Genomic DNA, 15,799 nt, shown 5'->3' with positions numbered 1-15,799 from the left:
TGGATGCTGGCATCTGAATCCTGGCCCTCTGGACAAACAATCAGTGCTCTTAACTGATGAGGCACCTCTCCAGCCCAAAAGATTGTTTTTAAGTTAATGATTTAGAGAACAGCAATTTCCCAGCATGTAATAGGCCCTGGGTTCAATCCCCATATATGTGTGTAGATATATAATATTATGTATATGTGTGTGTATATACATATATATGTATGCACACATACATATGCATTCATACATATATACATACACATATATATGCATAGGGATTGACCCATGTGTGTGTGTGTATTTCCAAGTATCTTATCTGTGTGGTGAGGGTTTGGGGGGCAGAGCCAATGTACAAAAACCAAGTTACACTTTTCAGGATGACAAGAGACTAAGCAGTGTCATGCGCTGAGGGAAAAGATAAGATAAAGTCACTGTTCCCACATAATCTGGGGGGAAAGCTGGCACTATAGGATGTCATTTATGACTTCAGCACATGTATTAACAAGGAATGTCTGAACCGCTGCCTACTAACCTGCTAAAGGCACAAATGGCATAACAACTTTTCAATGACTTTTCTCCTGCTTTAAAAACCTCAGCTCAGGGAGATTAATAAAACTTTGAAATCAGCCTTTAGGCCAGCCTGGACTACATAACAATGAACTACCTTCAAAACCACAATAAAAGTCCATACCAAAGCTTAGGGGTATAATTCAGTGGGAGAAACGTTATTTAACACGCATAAGGATTCAACCACAGCACCCAAAATTAAGAATAATCAAAACTAAGACATCTAAATAAATGTCCATTAATATCTCTATGAAACACAAAATCCATCTTAAAGTAGAATATTCAATATGAATATTCAACAATATAAATGTACATTTCACTAGTACCTTTGTTGTTTTAAATAAATGTGAGCGTATATTCTCACCCTTCTACTGAAATATTCTTGGTATTTACCACAAATAACAATATCATAGAACTAGCAAAGCAAAAAGTCTTCAAACCACAAATATTATGATTTAGAGCTCACTGTTTTTATTACGGCAAAAGCAAATCCGTGAAGTGAGAGCTACTTTGTACTTCCAGTTACCTTTCTTCAGAACTCTTTTCACAGGAGGAAAAATCACACGTTTCTCCAAACAGGGAAGCTTTGCAGACAGGTATGTTTTGAAAAGGTAAAGCTTTGTTTAGCAAGGTAATCCTCAAGAGATGGATGCTAAAGAATTAAATATTCAGTACTTAAGTTAACTTCTTATTTGGTATTTAGAAACAAATTGTCAAGAATTATCAGTATCAAACCGCACTTACTTCCTCTCTGGGAAAAAGAAAGTGAGAGCTACCTGGAAAAAGAAAAAACTTAGAATTGGAAAGAAAGCAGTTTTTGTTTTTTGTTTTGTTTTTTGTTTTGTTTTTAACACGTTGCTGAATGATACAAGCCATTAGTACTCAAAAGGATGTTGGGCCTTTGGAGTGTGAGCAGAAAGGCCTGGACACTGTGGCACTTGGATGCCTAGCTCAGTGGCAGAGAAACCTGAATAACATGCTCCAGGCCTGAGTTCAATCCTAGGTACTAAAGGAAAGAGAAAGAAGTACAGTCTCATGCCTACGAGATTGCACAGTCTTTATTTTGCAATCATAGAATCTCGTGCCTTCTCAATTACATACAGTCTTTGTTTTGTACTCCAAGCTTTAGGCTGTTATTTTTTTATCAGAGATGCTGAAACGGCTCCCACATTTCCAAACCCCACACATTGGACTTCAGAGGTGCCCTGTTCATTGGTACATGTGTCCCAAAATTACATACTGCTTCATTAAGAATTAAGTATGATAATGGTTTAAATTCCTTCTTTCAAGGAGTGAAGTTAAAATTCATTATGGTTGTTGAACACCAGGAAAATGGATGATTTTAAACTGTAAAAGAATGCATACATTGCTCCAACTTATACTAATAGTCTCAATCTGAGGCAACGGGTTCAGAATATACCATGAAAAGAGTAAAGTAATGTGTGAACACAACCGGAGGTGATTTTTTTAATTTGTTTTTAATTTATACATTCACTTTACATCCTGATCGTAGCCCCTCCCTCCTTCCCTCCTGGTCCCTCTCTTCCACCTTCTTCCAGCTATCCCCCCTCCCTTTCTCTTTTAAATCTTATTCTTATATGTCTAGAATAAGCTGTAATTCTGAAATGGGTCCAATTTATTTTAATATTTAATTTTGTATTATTCTTGACATAGGTAATTTTTTTTTCTGAGCCTTACCCAATCTTTTAAAATGTAGGGGACTAGAGCATTGTTGATGGTGGGAGGAAAACACTTGCTCCATGAAGGTGAAAACTCACACTCTGGGTTTGGGGAGAGGAGGATGATAGAAGAGTTTTCTTTATATTCACAAGTGTATGAATACATACAATACTAAAGTAGATATATAGTATACCTGGGATCTAGGATAATAAGATTTAATCGGAAGGGGTTATTAGAACAAAAAAAAATGTCTTTAGTATATATTTTAAGTGGAGAAAGAATGGAAAAATGATTGAGGGTAGAACTGAGTTAGACATTCCTGGATTCCATTCACTAATCAGAGATAATTTGGACAAGTAACTTAATGTTATGAAGCCTAAATTTCTTTATGCATAAAATGGAAATCATGACTTCTCCCTTAGCAGTTGAAAATTTAAATAGAAAACACGCAAAAGCAGGTACCATTGTAGTCAGAATGCTCTATTCCCCTTTCTCTCCTCTTTCAAGAATATTGTGGATCATACGCTGTACACAGTTTCCCAAAAAAAAGGAAAAGACACAGAGACCTGGAGTGAACTCCAAACACACAGCTTCTACACACTGTCCAGGACCAAAGTATGACAGTGGACTCTAATTTAAACACCTGCTCAGTTCTCATCCCAAAACCGTGATTCTTTTAACAGCAAAAAGAGAGAGAAAGAGAGAGAGATAAGGTACTTAACTTTCATTGAATCTCAATTTTCGTATTTGTATCTCAGAGTTATCATGAAGTTAAAAAAATAAAATAATGTACGCGCTACACTTGTAGAGCTGGGTAAATCAATCAAATTTCCTTATGATAAATTAGTAGTATGGGTGAATGTGCCTCTCAGTGTTCATGTGCTGAAACCTTAATTTCCAATGAAGACATTGTAGAGACAGGGCCTTTAAGGCTGCACCATGTGGGCTCAGACATCGATGAATTAATTAGAAAGGCTCTCTCTCATATTTTCTCTCTTCTCTGGATGTTTTTGACAGTTTAGAACAAAATAACCAGAAAACTTACCTGTCTCTCTGCTCATCTACAGAGCAAGCACCTAAAAGAGATGACTCCAGTACTCCAAGCATGGCCTTGTGACCTCTCCTGTCGGGAGTGTGGTACACTCGAGAAGCCAGACGCAGATCCATAGGTAACTCCACATTAGGAACCTTGTTGCACAGGTCATGAAGATGAGGAATGGGAAGAGGCTGTGGGATTCTGGAACAGGACATAAAGTGAATGTCTTTCATCATTTTATGGGCGCTTGATAAGACACAGATTGACACTGACAGTTCAGTTCAGACTTTAAAAAGAACAGTGAAGTACAGATAGTGAGATCAGACACAAAACTATAATAACGGCTTATGACAGATTTAATATTGCGGCATTGAGAAATGCCCAGAGCTTCAAATTCATACCAAGCTACTCGTCTTCTCAATGCAAACTAAAGCAAACTTGTCATTCCTCCAATGGGCTCTCCTCACTTGAATTCTGTAACTCAGTCTCCAGTTTCTTCCTCTGCTAATGAAACAACATAACAAGACCCACACTACAGAAATTCATTAGTGAAACACTGTGTCTTCAGTTATCACATCCTTTCCCCACTCCTTAAATGTGCCTCTCTGTACCCTCTCCAGAGAAGCAAATAAGTCATGATGAGCCGCCTTCTTGATTTTGTATGACACGTCATCCAACCAACCTTTGAAGCACCTAGTATATGCCAGGTTGCATTCTGGGTGCTTTACACATTCTAACCCTCATAGTAATTCTGTACTGGAGAGATCACCCTTCCTTCAGAGCAGGCCTAGTTGGGCTAGGTCAACAAACCAGCCCCTACTGGGATCCCAGCATGTATCATTACCAGCACACTCCGGGCATGGTCCTCCTGAGAAGCAAGGCTGTGAAAGGTGAGCTGGGTACTGTGCTGTCTTTTTCCATCTGCAGATAAATCCTTGCTCCTTTACTCAGGCCAGTGCTCGTTTTGCTTACTGCACCTACCTGGCTTCTCTCAAGTTTAAAGGCATCTAGCATCTTGTCTGACTTCTAGAACCCTAGTTAAGAGAGTGTGGTTCTGGGGTTGGACTGCCTGCATTTAAATGTTTTCATTAAAGTTCTCATTTGGCCATAGGCCTTAGCTTAAAAAGAGTAAATGCACTTAGGAACAGTCTCTCACACCAGAGCTATCAAGTATCGTCAGCTTGAACAGACTGCTATGGAGCCTGCTGTTCGTGTCTAAACATCCTTCAGACAATACCTTGATGACATGCCTCTGCTGAGGTTTCTTCTTCTTCGTTTCTACTTTACTTTCTACCCCCTTGATGTTGGTGTGTGGGGCAGGAGTTGGGGAGTGTTTGTATTTTATAAGTGTTTCTTTCCATGCATTGTATAGGTCCTGAGGTTTTTTTTTTTTTTTTTTTTTTTTTTTTTTGGAGGTGGTGGAATTTTGCTTGTTTGTCTGTTTTGCTTTGTCTTCTCTTGTATTGATCCTTTTCTCAGTGGTCAGTGCTTCTCTGTTTAGTGGCCCATGTGTCTAGAAACCCTCAACTAGTAGCATAGAATAGAGAATATAGATTTTGGCTTTGTCTGGGTCAGGATCAGAGCCTTCTTGAGCTTGCAAGTTATATTACCAACTTCTCTAAATACCTTGAGAAAAGGAATGGAATAAATTTTTCTAGCTTTTACATTTATGAGAACTCTTTTTTAACATAAAAAAGAGTTTATTTTATAAAAAAAATAAAACATTGTTTTATTTTTATTGTTACTGAATTTCACTGATGCCATTTAGCCTATTGCTAGGTATACTACATACATACATACAAAAGTCTATGACTTTTCCTGAGTAGCATAAAGTCCAACAAGGACAAAAGCTTTTGTGAACACTGTGGGGGAGGAAAAGAAATAAATCTAAAGCCAATGAAATGTCTGAGACAAGAAACCTGATTGGGAGAGTGGATAGCAGTGACCAGGAATGCAGGGCTATAGGTTCTCCCTATAAAATGGAAAGAAGAGAGAATTGGAGATGGGGGAGGGAGAGGAGCAGGGAAAGGAACAAAAAAGTAAGCTCTCATGTCAAACTTACTTAAACCATCATTCTGCTTCAGACAGGTCCTAGCTTGTAGAGTGCACTTCAGATCTTACTATATATGATTACATATATATATATATATATATTCAGAATATTTAGTGTTATTATTTATATATATTCTGATTATGTATATTATATAAAATATATTCTGGATATATATATATAAATATATATATATCATGATATATTATATATATCATTGCAACCAATCTGAATTCCTGTGCCTCCATCACCAAACAACACAGAGTACCAAATGACTGAGTTCCCAGGGCAACCACTTACTCTGAGGGCTAGCCACTGGTGAGAAAAGACAGACTGGTTGAAGACAAAGGACTAGTGTGTTAAAGCCTTTCAGCAATATTGTTCAAGATCCTCTTTTATAGAGTGACTTCTTTAAATGGCCTATATTTCTTCCCTGCACTTCAGTCTAGTTTCTGTATAATGGAAATTTCTAAAATCAGCGTTCATGAATTAAAATAACAAATATATGTCAATAAGAGCTACAAATATTTTTGGCATCCTCAAGAAAGCCAATGTGTTTTTACAGCGCACTCTCTTTAAGCAGGACTATTTGTCATTCTTTGAAACACTAAGACATAAAAAAAGAAAAGACCCTGCCTCTGTGGGTGGCCACACTACTCTGCTTAATGCACTAAATGCAAGGATTTTTAGGGACAAAAAAAATCAAGAAGTTTCTGCTTCATTGGTAATCTGACAGTAACTATTTATTGAAGGTAGAATACCTGTTGCCTGCTGTCACTGTTTGTTTTAATACATAATCTTGCTAACTAAATGAGCTTAAAGCAGTGCAGATAAGCAATGGCATGCACAGGGTCACTTAGATGCCAATTTCACTGTTTCATCAGCTTTGGAATTCTGTACTCATGAATCCACTCTCAACTACTAAACTGTGAGTAATGTCCATTTACGAAGTTTAAGCCCTCGGTTAAAGAAAGATAAAACAGGTTGTCTTCATACCCAAAGCTTCCCAGTTTCCAAAGCAACAACAAAAGCCAGTAATTAAAATTTCTTTAAACCTCCATAAAGAGTTAAATGAAGATAATCTAGAATAAAGCAACCTATAAGAAAGAAGGAAGGACGGAAGGAAGGAAGGAAGGAAGGAAGGAAGGGAGGGAGGGAGGGAGGGAGGGAGGGAGGGAGGGAGGAAGGAAGAAAGGAAACGCAATGGTGAAATGAAAACCAGTTTCAGCTGGTTGGGTGGTGAAGGTAGACCATAATCTGAGTTGCACTCACACACCACTATCCAAACCGGTGTGATAAAGAAACACCATTAAATGGTATTTTTGTAGCCTTTTTGCCTAGGTTTGTTTTGTTTATGCAATTTTTGTCGTATTGATCTTTTGACTGTACATTTTGGTTTTTGATTTTGTGGGGGATTTCTGTGTGCGTGTGTGTATTTCTTGTTTTGTTTGCTTTTCATTTGCTCCTCTGTTCATTTGTGTTTTAAAGAGAGAAAGAAAGAATATAAAGTTAGGTGGGTAGGGAGGTAGGGAAGATACGGGAGCCAACTGGGGAGAGAAAAAAACATGATCAAAACATATTGTATGAAAGACTTTTTCTCAATAAATAATAAAAGAAGCTTCTTTAAAGGTACAGCCGGTCGTGATGGAGATGTGAATGGACAGTACAGAGAAACATAAATTACTAAGCTGACTAGCATATAACCATTTTGAGATGGGCTTTTATTTTATCACAGCAAAATTAAACAATATAGTAGAAGCAGTTAATCAAACGGTGACCAAAGCAATGATCTCTAGCCTGCTGTCCCTACTCCAAGAAACAGGGAGTATGGAGGGAAGCCCATCCCAGACGAAAAACCCACCGGCAACTTTTCCTTGGACAACTTTCCACTTGGATCTCTCCATGAGACAATAAAACATTCAGTTTTTCCTTTAAAACTGTAATTTTACATGTCAAGCCACTGGATGACTACTCTTTGGATAAGAAAATGTGCAAAGTGGTCGGAGAGAGAGCCCGGGTATTGTGGAGGATTGGAGTCCCAGAATCCACACCATCCTGAATTCTAGTTCCAAGAGTTCCAATGCTCTTCAGACCTCTCCAGACACCAGGCATGCATTTGGTGCTCACACATGCATGCCAACAATTACTCAGACACATAAAATAAAAATAAATAATTAAAAATAAAACAGAAAATATATAAATTTAAGGAAGTTACCTTCGAATTAGTTTTTTACCCTCCTGAGCTCTTACACTCCTTCTTGGCTTCGGTGGCTTAAAAACCGGTTTACTTATCCGTCTTTGTTTAATTTCTCTTCCTTTGATTTGCAAGATTTCTGAAGATCTCACCTTTAGAAACGTACAAAGCATGCCGTTAAATAAAGTTGGACGACAAGAAGTTAGACCTTTCTCGAATGTTCAATGCTGTGTCTCATATTTAAACTCCTGATTTCTATGTGTATATCAGAATATAACTATACTAAAGGTAAGTTACTATTTCCAAACGATCCCTAGTTTTATGTCCATGTACTGATGAAAATAAAAATGTCAGTATTTTATTTACTTACAAAATTTCTTATTTATTGCCTTAAATTACTAAAGAAAAAACACAGGATGAGCCACGGATCTCAAGCAAACACTAAGCTGTGCCCCTGTGCCCCAGCCCAATCTACTCTACTTTTTTTTTTCCTTTTTTGGTATGTATGGTATGTGTGCGTTCGTATGTTCACGTGTTTTTGTGTGCATGCACAGGTCCAAGTCTGGTGCTGAGAGCATCCTCCATCACTCTCCACCTTACTTTGTGGTGGTACGGTCTCCCAGATGAACCCACAGCTCACCATTTCAGTTAGCCTTGCTAGTCAGCTTGCTCCAAGGATCCCATCCATCTCCACCTTCGGAGGCCGAAATCGACTGAACTGACAACCAGAAAGCCTGCATAGAACTGATCTAGTTCCTCTGCGCGTATGTTACAGTTGTGTAGCTGGGTGTTCTTGTGGGAGCAGGGGCTTTACAATGTAATTTTGTGTGGTATTTGTCAAACTATACATTTTATATTTCTATTGCTGGGCAAACCCAAATACATTATGTCTCACAAAGAGTTGCCTCTTAATAATTATATGTTGAAAACATTTTCTCGGGTTTCCTGGAAATTTTTCAAAATATATGATTGTAATAATTCACATATGGACTCTTCTTACTGGGTTGCTCTGTGCTTTTGTTTTGAAACAAGATTTTTTAATTATCTATTTTCATTTTGTATGTACATTAGTGTTTTGACAGTATGTATGTCTGTGTGAGGGTCTCAGATCCCTTGGAACAGGAGTTACGGACAGTTGTGTGTTGCCATGTAAGTGCTGGGAATTGAACCTGGGTACTCTGGAAGCCAGTGCTCTTAACCACTGGGCTGAGCTCATCTGTCCAGCCTGTGAGACTAGATTTCAAGGAGAAAGCAGACAGGCTTTCTTAGCAAAGGCAGAGGTAGAGCTGGATAAGCAGAGGACTGGGTAAAAGGAGGTTATTACAGTTAGCTGCAGGATTGGGCTTAACTCCGTAAGAAAGGAGTGACTTCCTGCAGCTTCTTAGGTGAGGGGCTAGCCAATCATGCCAATCATGGAAGCAGAGCAATCCGTTCTCACCTGCAGTTCGTACCTGAACTCTGCCTACAGCATCTCTACCAGTCTTGGTCATCTGCTTGAGCAGATCTGCTTGAACGGGAGCAGTAAACATGGATGCACAGACTGTCGGCCAGTTTCTCTTCCAAACACATCCACTTACTCGCAATTCTGTTTTGTTTCTTTATTATAGTATCTAACAACTTTAATCTACTGATCTAAATTCAAACCCCAGGAACTATTAGAGTACAATCTAGTTCCTTTCCGTTTGGCAGACAGTCAAAGCTTGGGCCAGCTTTCCCCTACATGAACATCTGTGGCCCCTTCAACTCTACCTTACATGGAACGGTTTTGCAGTGGCATGCTTTGTCATCCTTTCTTCAGTTTAATCTGCCAGGGACCCTCCTGTGGTTGGATACTCAGATAAGAACACAATATTTGACATGTGATCTGATCAGATCAACCAAGTAAAAGAGGATCCTCCCTGTGGCACCCACCAACAATGTAAACTGCAACTGTGTTTGTCTTCCCTGTGACAAAACGGCATGATAATTTAAAGCCTGAGGTTGATCACATTTGCTACTAAATCTGATCTCATACTTGGTCGGTAGACCCAAAGACAAAAAAAAAACAATGTAACATAGCTTTAGGACTAGTAAGTTTATTCTGAACTCTAAGCAACCGAATTTTAGATGTTATCTGCAAATCCAATCAGTAAACCTTCCACATTCTCATCTACCTTATTGAGGAATATGCTAAACCGGACACCGTCCTACATCACTCCAATAGAGACTTTCACACACCAATCGTGTGCTACAATGACTCAAGAAGCATTCATATGTGGATTGCTAAAATTCAGACCACAGTAATCAACCCTCGCTAATCGTGCTAATTCTTCTGTGTGCCAGACACTAAGCTCTATCCGTATAGTATCTGTATAGCATCCTTGCCTTAGGAAAATGGCACTGCCATTATCCTCACTTAACAACACAGGCATAGTCTGGGAATTGGGCCAAACTCACATGCCTAGTACTGGGGAGAAAGAAACAGTGTCCATGAAAAATCTGGGCCCAGAAGCCTTGTGACTTACCCATGACACTGTTAGTGAGCAGCATGCTTAGCATTTTTATGAAAGTCCATCTAATAGAATTCTAAGAGAAGTAATGAGGTTGGTCTTCCATGTTTGTCTGTAGGGAACCCATGCTCCAAAAAGCATTACCTCTTCCTGTTAGGAGGGTTGTGGCACAACGTTTTTTACTAAGCTATTTAATCATTCTAAAGCTTCCTACAAGGACAGTACAGCACAGAGATTGCAGAAATAAGAACCTTTACCCTTAGAGCCTAGGTTTGGTTTTTTTTTTTTTGGTTTTTTTTTTTTGTTGTTGTTGTTGTTGTTGTTTTTTTTTTTTTTTTTTTCTTTTTCAGCTGCCTGTCTTCCAACATTCCAAAGGAGGCTCTGTCTTTGTCATTTAACAGTGACAGGCAGCAGGTAGCACTCTGCTACTCAAACAGCACAGCAGGTGAAAAGCACCCACCTGAGCCAGCCTGCTCAGATACCCAAATTAACGCTTAAAATCTCTCACAAATGTTAAGGGATTCAATGCGTTTTTTTATTTTGTTTTTGTTTTTCAAAACCCAATTCTTTTTTTCCTAAACTAAAGATCACTTTCCTTGTCAGATTTTAAAAGTGAAGAATCTGATTCTGTCATATGCCTCTTTAAAAACCTCAATCTTCTTTTCAAAAATAGGCTGAGCCAGCTCTGCCCTCTGCTGTCATTACACTATTCATCCATGATGACAGGGTGGTCTTTCGAAGCTCACAGCTCTTAAACTTTTGTCCATTTTTTTATCTTAAGTCATAATTATTTCTCAGGCTTGTTTTCAATCTCTCTTCTAAGAAGCTAACCAGTCATTCTTCACCAAGTTGTTATCACAACTGTGAATTTTTTTTTTCTGCTGTTAGTTATGACTCAGCACAGAATACTAGTAACTTACTCTTGCAAATAAGTTCTAGGAGACGTCCACTGAGGCAGGAATCATGCAAATTCTGTTTGCAGCTACCGCCCTGCCTTACTCTTTTATCTGGATGGATTTATTAGCGACATCAAAAAGTTGCCTTGTCTCCCAGACCTGTCTTGGTTTACTGGAGCACACTGTTCCTCATTCCTGCACCACTGAAAGTACAAATAAAGCATCTGGCCCATAAATAGAGGGTCAAAGTTCATGGATAATAACTGGCATTGAGATGATACAAACAAACAAGCCTAAAATGCTGGCAAACATTTGCACAACAGGAAAGAACTCTCCAGTTACAATAAATCTAAATGGGGTAAATGTATAGGAATTACCGAGTTCACCCAGGCCTAATCTTGGGACTCCACTTCCTGACTCCCAGCCAGTGTTACCTATACACCATACCTTGATCTTTGCCTGGGAACGTCTTCACATTTGCGCATCCCCCAATTCTCACAGGTCTAAGTGTTCCCAATACAAACAGTAGTGTTTTATTTTGCTTACTCTTATAGATAACCGCATTTTTTGTTTTACAGTTTCCAAGGGTTGGCCAGTGTCTTCTTGTGGCACCATCTCTGAGACGTCCTCATATTTAAGTCCTAAATTCTCATCTTCTATGGCTGCCCATTCCAAAAGATCCTCCTGTTCAGTCTTCAAGGTGCTTTGCACAGCCTCCGAAATGTCATCGGTGCTTTGCTGGAGAAAAATAAAAGTACAAAAAGTTCATCGTATTGGCCCTTCGAAGCTCTTCAGTTGCACATGCTCTACCCACGGCAGAATGGATAGGAAATGCATGACTGAAATTCCGCTGATCTGCGGTAAGGTATTTTTTTTTTTTTTTGTCTTGTTTTTGGTTTTATCTGCAAACTTCAAAAGAAAAGTTCAAATTGACTTAATTAAAAAATCTGAAAGCCAGCACATTTGTTTTCCATGGCCTATGTCACCAAATCCTAAGGAGAAAAAAAAAAAATCTTCATCGTCACATTTCATTAGTCAATTTTTAAAAGATTATTTGGGATAATGGACCACTGGGAGTTAAAAAAAAAAAAAAACACCGCACTCTCTCAAATGACAAAACTAATCTGGCTTAAATAAAAGTCTAAATTACAAAGAGTGGCTTTACAATACACCATTTTGTTCTTTGATATAATCAAAGATGTCATGCAGGACCAAATACTGCACAAGTTTCTTTGTTATACAAGAAGGAATGGCTAGGTCAAGAGCTTATAAAATGTAGCATTGACTCCGAGCTCAAAATTTTATACAATGACTGGTTAGTGATGTAACAGAAAAAAAAAAAACAATAATAATAGTATTTTCAATCTCATGGCACTGAGCCCAAGTCCTGGCTCTGGTGTGTATGTGCGTGTGCATGTGTGAGTGTGAGTGTGTGTGTGTGTGTGAATATATGGGGACATATTTGCAAAACTCTCAAGTAAAGCATCCTGTCATCATGTCTTCTGTAAGTGATGGCTCAGAGGTTAAGAACACTGGCTGTTCTTCCAGAGGTCCTGAGTTCAATTCCCAGCAACCACATGGTGGCTCACAACCATCTAAAATGAGATCTGGTGCCCTCTTCTGGCATGCCATTGTACATGCAGGCAGAACACTAAAACACATAATAAATAAATCTTAAAAAAAAAAAAAAGATTTGCTTAGGTGCTAATAACTTTTAATCATATCTCAAGCTGCCTCATGTTTAAGCAGCTCTAGTTCATGAGAGCCACTTATAACATTTCTCCCTGAAAATGGTGTTTGGCTTCAGCGAAAAATAGTTTCCCAGAGCCAAGGGAGCCAGATGCCTTTGGGTTAGATTCTCAAGGCACTTCAAAGTTAGAGGAACCCGTTTTTAACCCTCTGCAAACATTCAGTCAATAGGAGACAAACTATTACTTCAGTTCAAGAAGGGGAAAGGACTTTTATGGAAGACGTTACCGTGGTTGACTGTTCCTTCACACTTGTTTGACCACTTTTGTCTTCTTCCACCGTGGGTGATTTTATTTGTGACTGAGTTGGTCTGAGGTGCATTTGTTCCACCAAAGAAATACCCTTAAGAAAAAAAGAAACAAAGTAATGTCAACTTATAAAATTACTGAAATGCATTATCTAATATTGCAGAGGGTTATTCAATTCAAACAGTAAATTACAAATGCATAAGAAAAATATAAAGTAATCAATTATGTTCAATAAATAAGAAAAGTTATTTATTTATTTATTTATTTATTTATTTATTTATTTATTACAATTTATTCGCTTTGTTTCCCCACTGCAGCCCTCTCCCTCCTATCCTCCCAATCCTACCCACCTTCCCTTTCTCCCACTATGGCCCTCCACTAGTCCACTGATAGGGGAGGACCTCCTCCCCTTCTATCTGACCCTAGCCTATCAGGTCTCATCAGGACTGGCTGTATCCTCTTCCTCTGTGGCCTGGTAAGACTGTCTCCCCCATCAGGGAGAGGTGATCAGAGAACTTGCCACTGAGTTCATGTCAGAGACAGCTCTTGCTCCCCTTACTAGGAAAACCACTTGGAAACTGAGCAGCCTGTGGGCTTCCTCTGAACAGGTGTCTAGGTCCTCTCCATGCAAGGTCCTTGATTGGAGTATCGGTCTCTGCAGGATCCCCCTTCTCCCGGGCCCAATTCTCAACAATGGAATATCAAATGGCAGAAATGCTCAATATCCTTAGTCACCAGAAAAATGCAAATCAAAACGACCTTGAGATTTCATCCCACATACATCAGAATGGCTAAGATCAAAAACTCAAGGGATGATGCATGCTGGAGAGGTTGTAGAGAAAGGGGAACCCTGCTCCATTGCTAGTGGGAATGTAACCTGTACAACCACTTTGGAAATCAATCTGGCACTTTCTCAGAAAATTAGGAATAGCGCTACCTCAAGATTCAGCTATACTTCTCCTAGGCATACACCCAAAAGATGCCTCACCATTCAATAAGGACGCTTGTTCAACTATGTTCATAGCAGCTTTATTTGGAATAGCCAGAATCTGGAAACAACCTAGATGTTCCTCAACAGAGGAATGGATACAGAAATTGTGGTACATTTACACAATGGGATACTACTCAGCAATTAAAAACGAGGAAATCATGAAATTTGCAAGCAAATGGTAGAAACTAGAGAAGATCATCCTGACTGAGGTAACCCACAAGCAGAAAGACATATATGATATATACTCACTTACAAGTGGATATTAGCCATATACTATAGGATAAACATACTAAAATCTATAACCCTAAAGAAGCTAAACAACAAAGAGGACCCTAGGGAAGAGGCTGAAACCTCATTCAGAAGGGCAAACAGGATGGACATCAGAAGTAGGAGAAGACAAGGAAAAGGACAGGAGCCTTCCACAGAGGATCTCTGAAAGACTCCATCGAGCAGGGTATCGAAGGAGATACTGAGAGTCAGAGCCAAACTTGGGCAGAGTGCCAGAATCCTTATGGAAGAATAGGGAGCTAGAAAGACCTGGGGGAGACAGGAACTCCACAAAGAGAACAGAGAAAAGTATTTTTTTATTATTTTAATTTTTTTTATTAATTACACTTTATTCACTTTGTATCCCCCCATAAGCCCCTCTCTCCTCCCCTCCCGATCCTACCCTCCCACCTCCTTCTTCACGCACGCCCCTCCCAAATCCACTGATACTCCTGAGAAAAATATTTTTAAAACATGAAAATATTTTTGTATGGCTGTGCATCATTGTAGCCCAGGCTGGCCTCTAACTTGTGATCATCCTGTTTCTACCTCCTTCAGCAAATCCTACCAGCCTGGGCAGCCAATCCTGGATTTGTCCCTCTTCTCTTGGATTCATCCTTTCAATAAATCTCTTTTAAGATATTTACTTCCTGTTGTAACTTACTCATTGGAGGAGGAGGAGAAAGAAGAAGAAGAGGAAGAAAGAGGAGGAGGAGGAGGAAGAAGAAGAAGATGAAGAAGAAGAAGAAGAAGAAGAAGAAGAAGAAGGAGAAGGAGAAGGAGAAGGAGAAGGAGAAGGAGAAGGAGAAGAAGGAGAAAAAGGAGAAGAAGAAGAAGAACCACCAATGGAGCAGAGCTCAGACTAGGCTCCTCAACTCATCATGGGTTGGGGCAACCCTCCCTGAGAGCTGCAAAGTCTCAGTTGAGGAGGCCTCCTCTCAGAGCTGTGTGGTTCCTGGGCTCCCGTGTCTCAGGATACCCTTGGGATTCTTTCCCACCTTTGATCTGAGATACCTTCCCAGTCCTCGTAGGTGTGACTCAAATTTGTGGCCTTCAGAGTTGTGAGTGGTCTGGACATCTTCTCACCCCATCAAGAAGGCAGGCCAAACAACACACAAAAAGGAAGCACATTGGCTGCTCAGTTTCCAAGTGGGTTCCCTAGTAAGGGGAACAGGGTCTGTCTCTGACATGAACTCAGTGGCTGGCTCTTGGATCACCTCCCACTGAGGGGTACAGCCTTGCCAGGCCACAGAGAAGGAGGATGTAGCCAGCCTTGATGATACCTGGTAAGCTAGGGTCAGATAGAAGGGGAGGAGGTTCCCTGATAGGAATCAGGGAACTAGGGAAAGGACATAGGGGAAGAAGAGGGAGTGTGAGTGGGACTGGGAGGAGATGAGGCAGGAGCTGCAGTGGGGATACGAAGTGAATTAATTGTAGTAAATAAACATATAAATACAATTTAATTTAAAAGATAACATTTCGTGTTGTGGCTCAAATTCAAGACCTTGGAGCTGTGAGGTTTTGGGACACCTTCCCAATCAGGAAAGCATGCCAAAACATACAAAAGTAATAACAATAGTGGCACATGCCTTTAATGCCAGTACTCAGGAAGCATAGGCAAGCATATTTCTGAGTTAGAGGCCA

The 15,799-nt window shown here is 39.6% G+C and overlaps 1 protein-coding gene and 1 long non-coding RNA gene across 2 annotated transcripts in view; one reads left to right on the top strand and one right to left on the bottom strand.

The window, feature by feature from the left end:
• Positions 1–15,799, bottom strand: part of Ttc6 (tetratricopeptide repeat domain 6) — a 224,040-nt gene that overhangs the window by 165,216 nt on the left and 43,025 nt on the right. Inside the window, exons 3-6 of the mRNA XM_060387540.1 lie at positions 12,878–12,991; positions 11,447–11,638; positions 7,537–7,667; positions 3,281–3,472 (exon numbers count right to left, since the gene is read on the bottom strand). Coding sequence (XP_060243523.1) covers positions 3,281–3,472; positions 7,537–7,667; positions 11,447–11,638; positions 12,878–12,991 — 629 coding nt within the window. The remainder of the gene's footprint in view (positions 1–3,280; positions 3,473–7,536; positions 7,668–11,446; positions 11,639–12,877; positions 12,992–15,799) is intronic.
• LOC132655231 (uncharacterized) lies at positions 6,171–8,497 on the top strand. Its single transcript, XR_009592965.1, has 3 exons — positions 6,171–6,249; positions 7,651–7,803; positions 8,070–8,497. It is a non-coding gene; the product is annotated as an uncharacterized LOC132655231 (long non-coding RNA).

This window comes from Meriones unguiculatus, chromosome 7 (assembly GCF_030254825.1).
Source record: "Meriones unguiculatus strain TT.TT164.6M chromosome 7, Bangor_MerUng_6.1, whole genome shotgun sequence".
NCBI lineage: Eukaryota > Metazoa > Chordata > Mammalia > Rodentia > Muridae > Meriones > Meriones unguiculatus.
The sequence above is the reverse complement of the archived record's forward strand: the minus strand, read 5'-3'. Positions and strand labels throughout refer to the sequence as shown.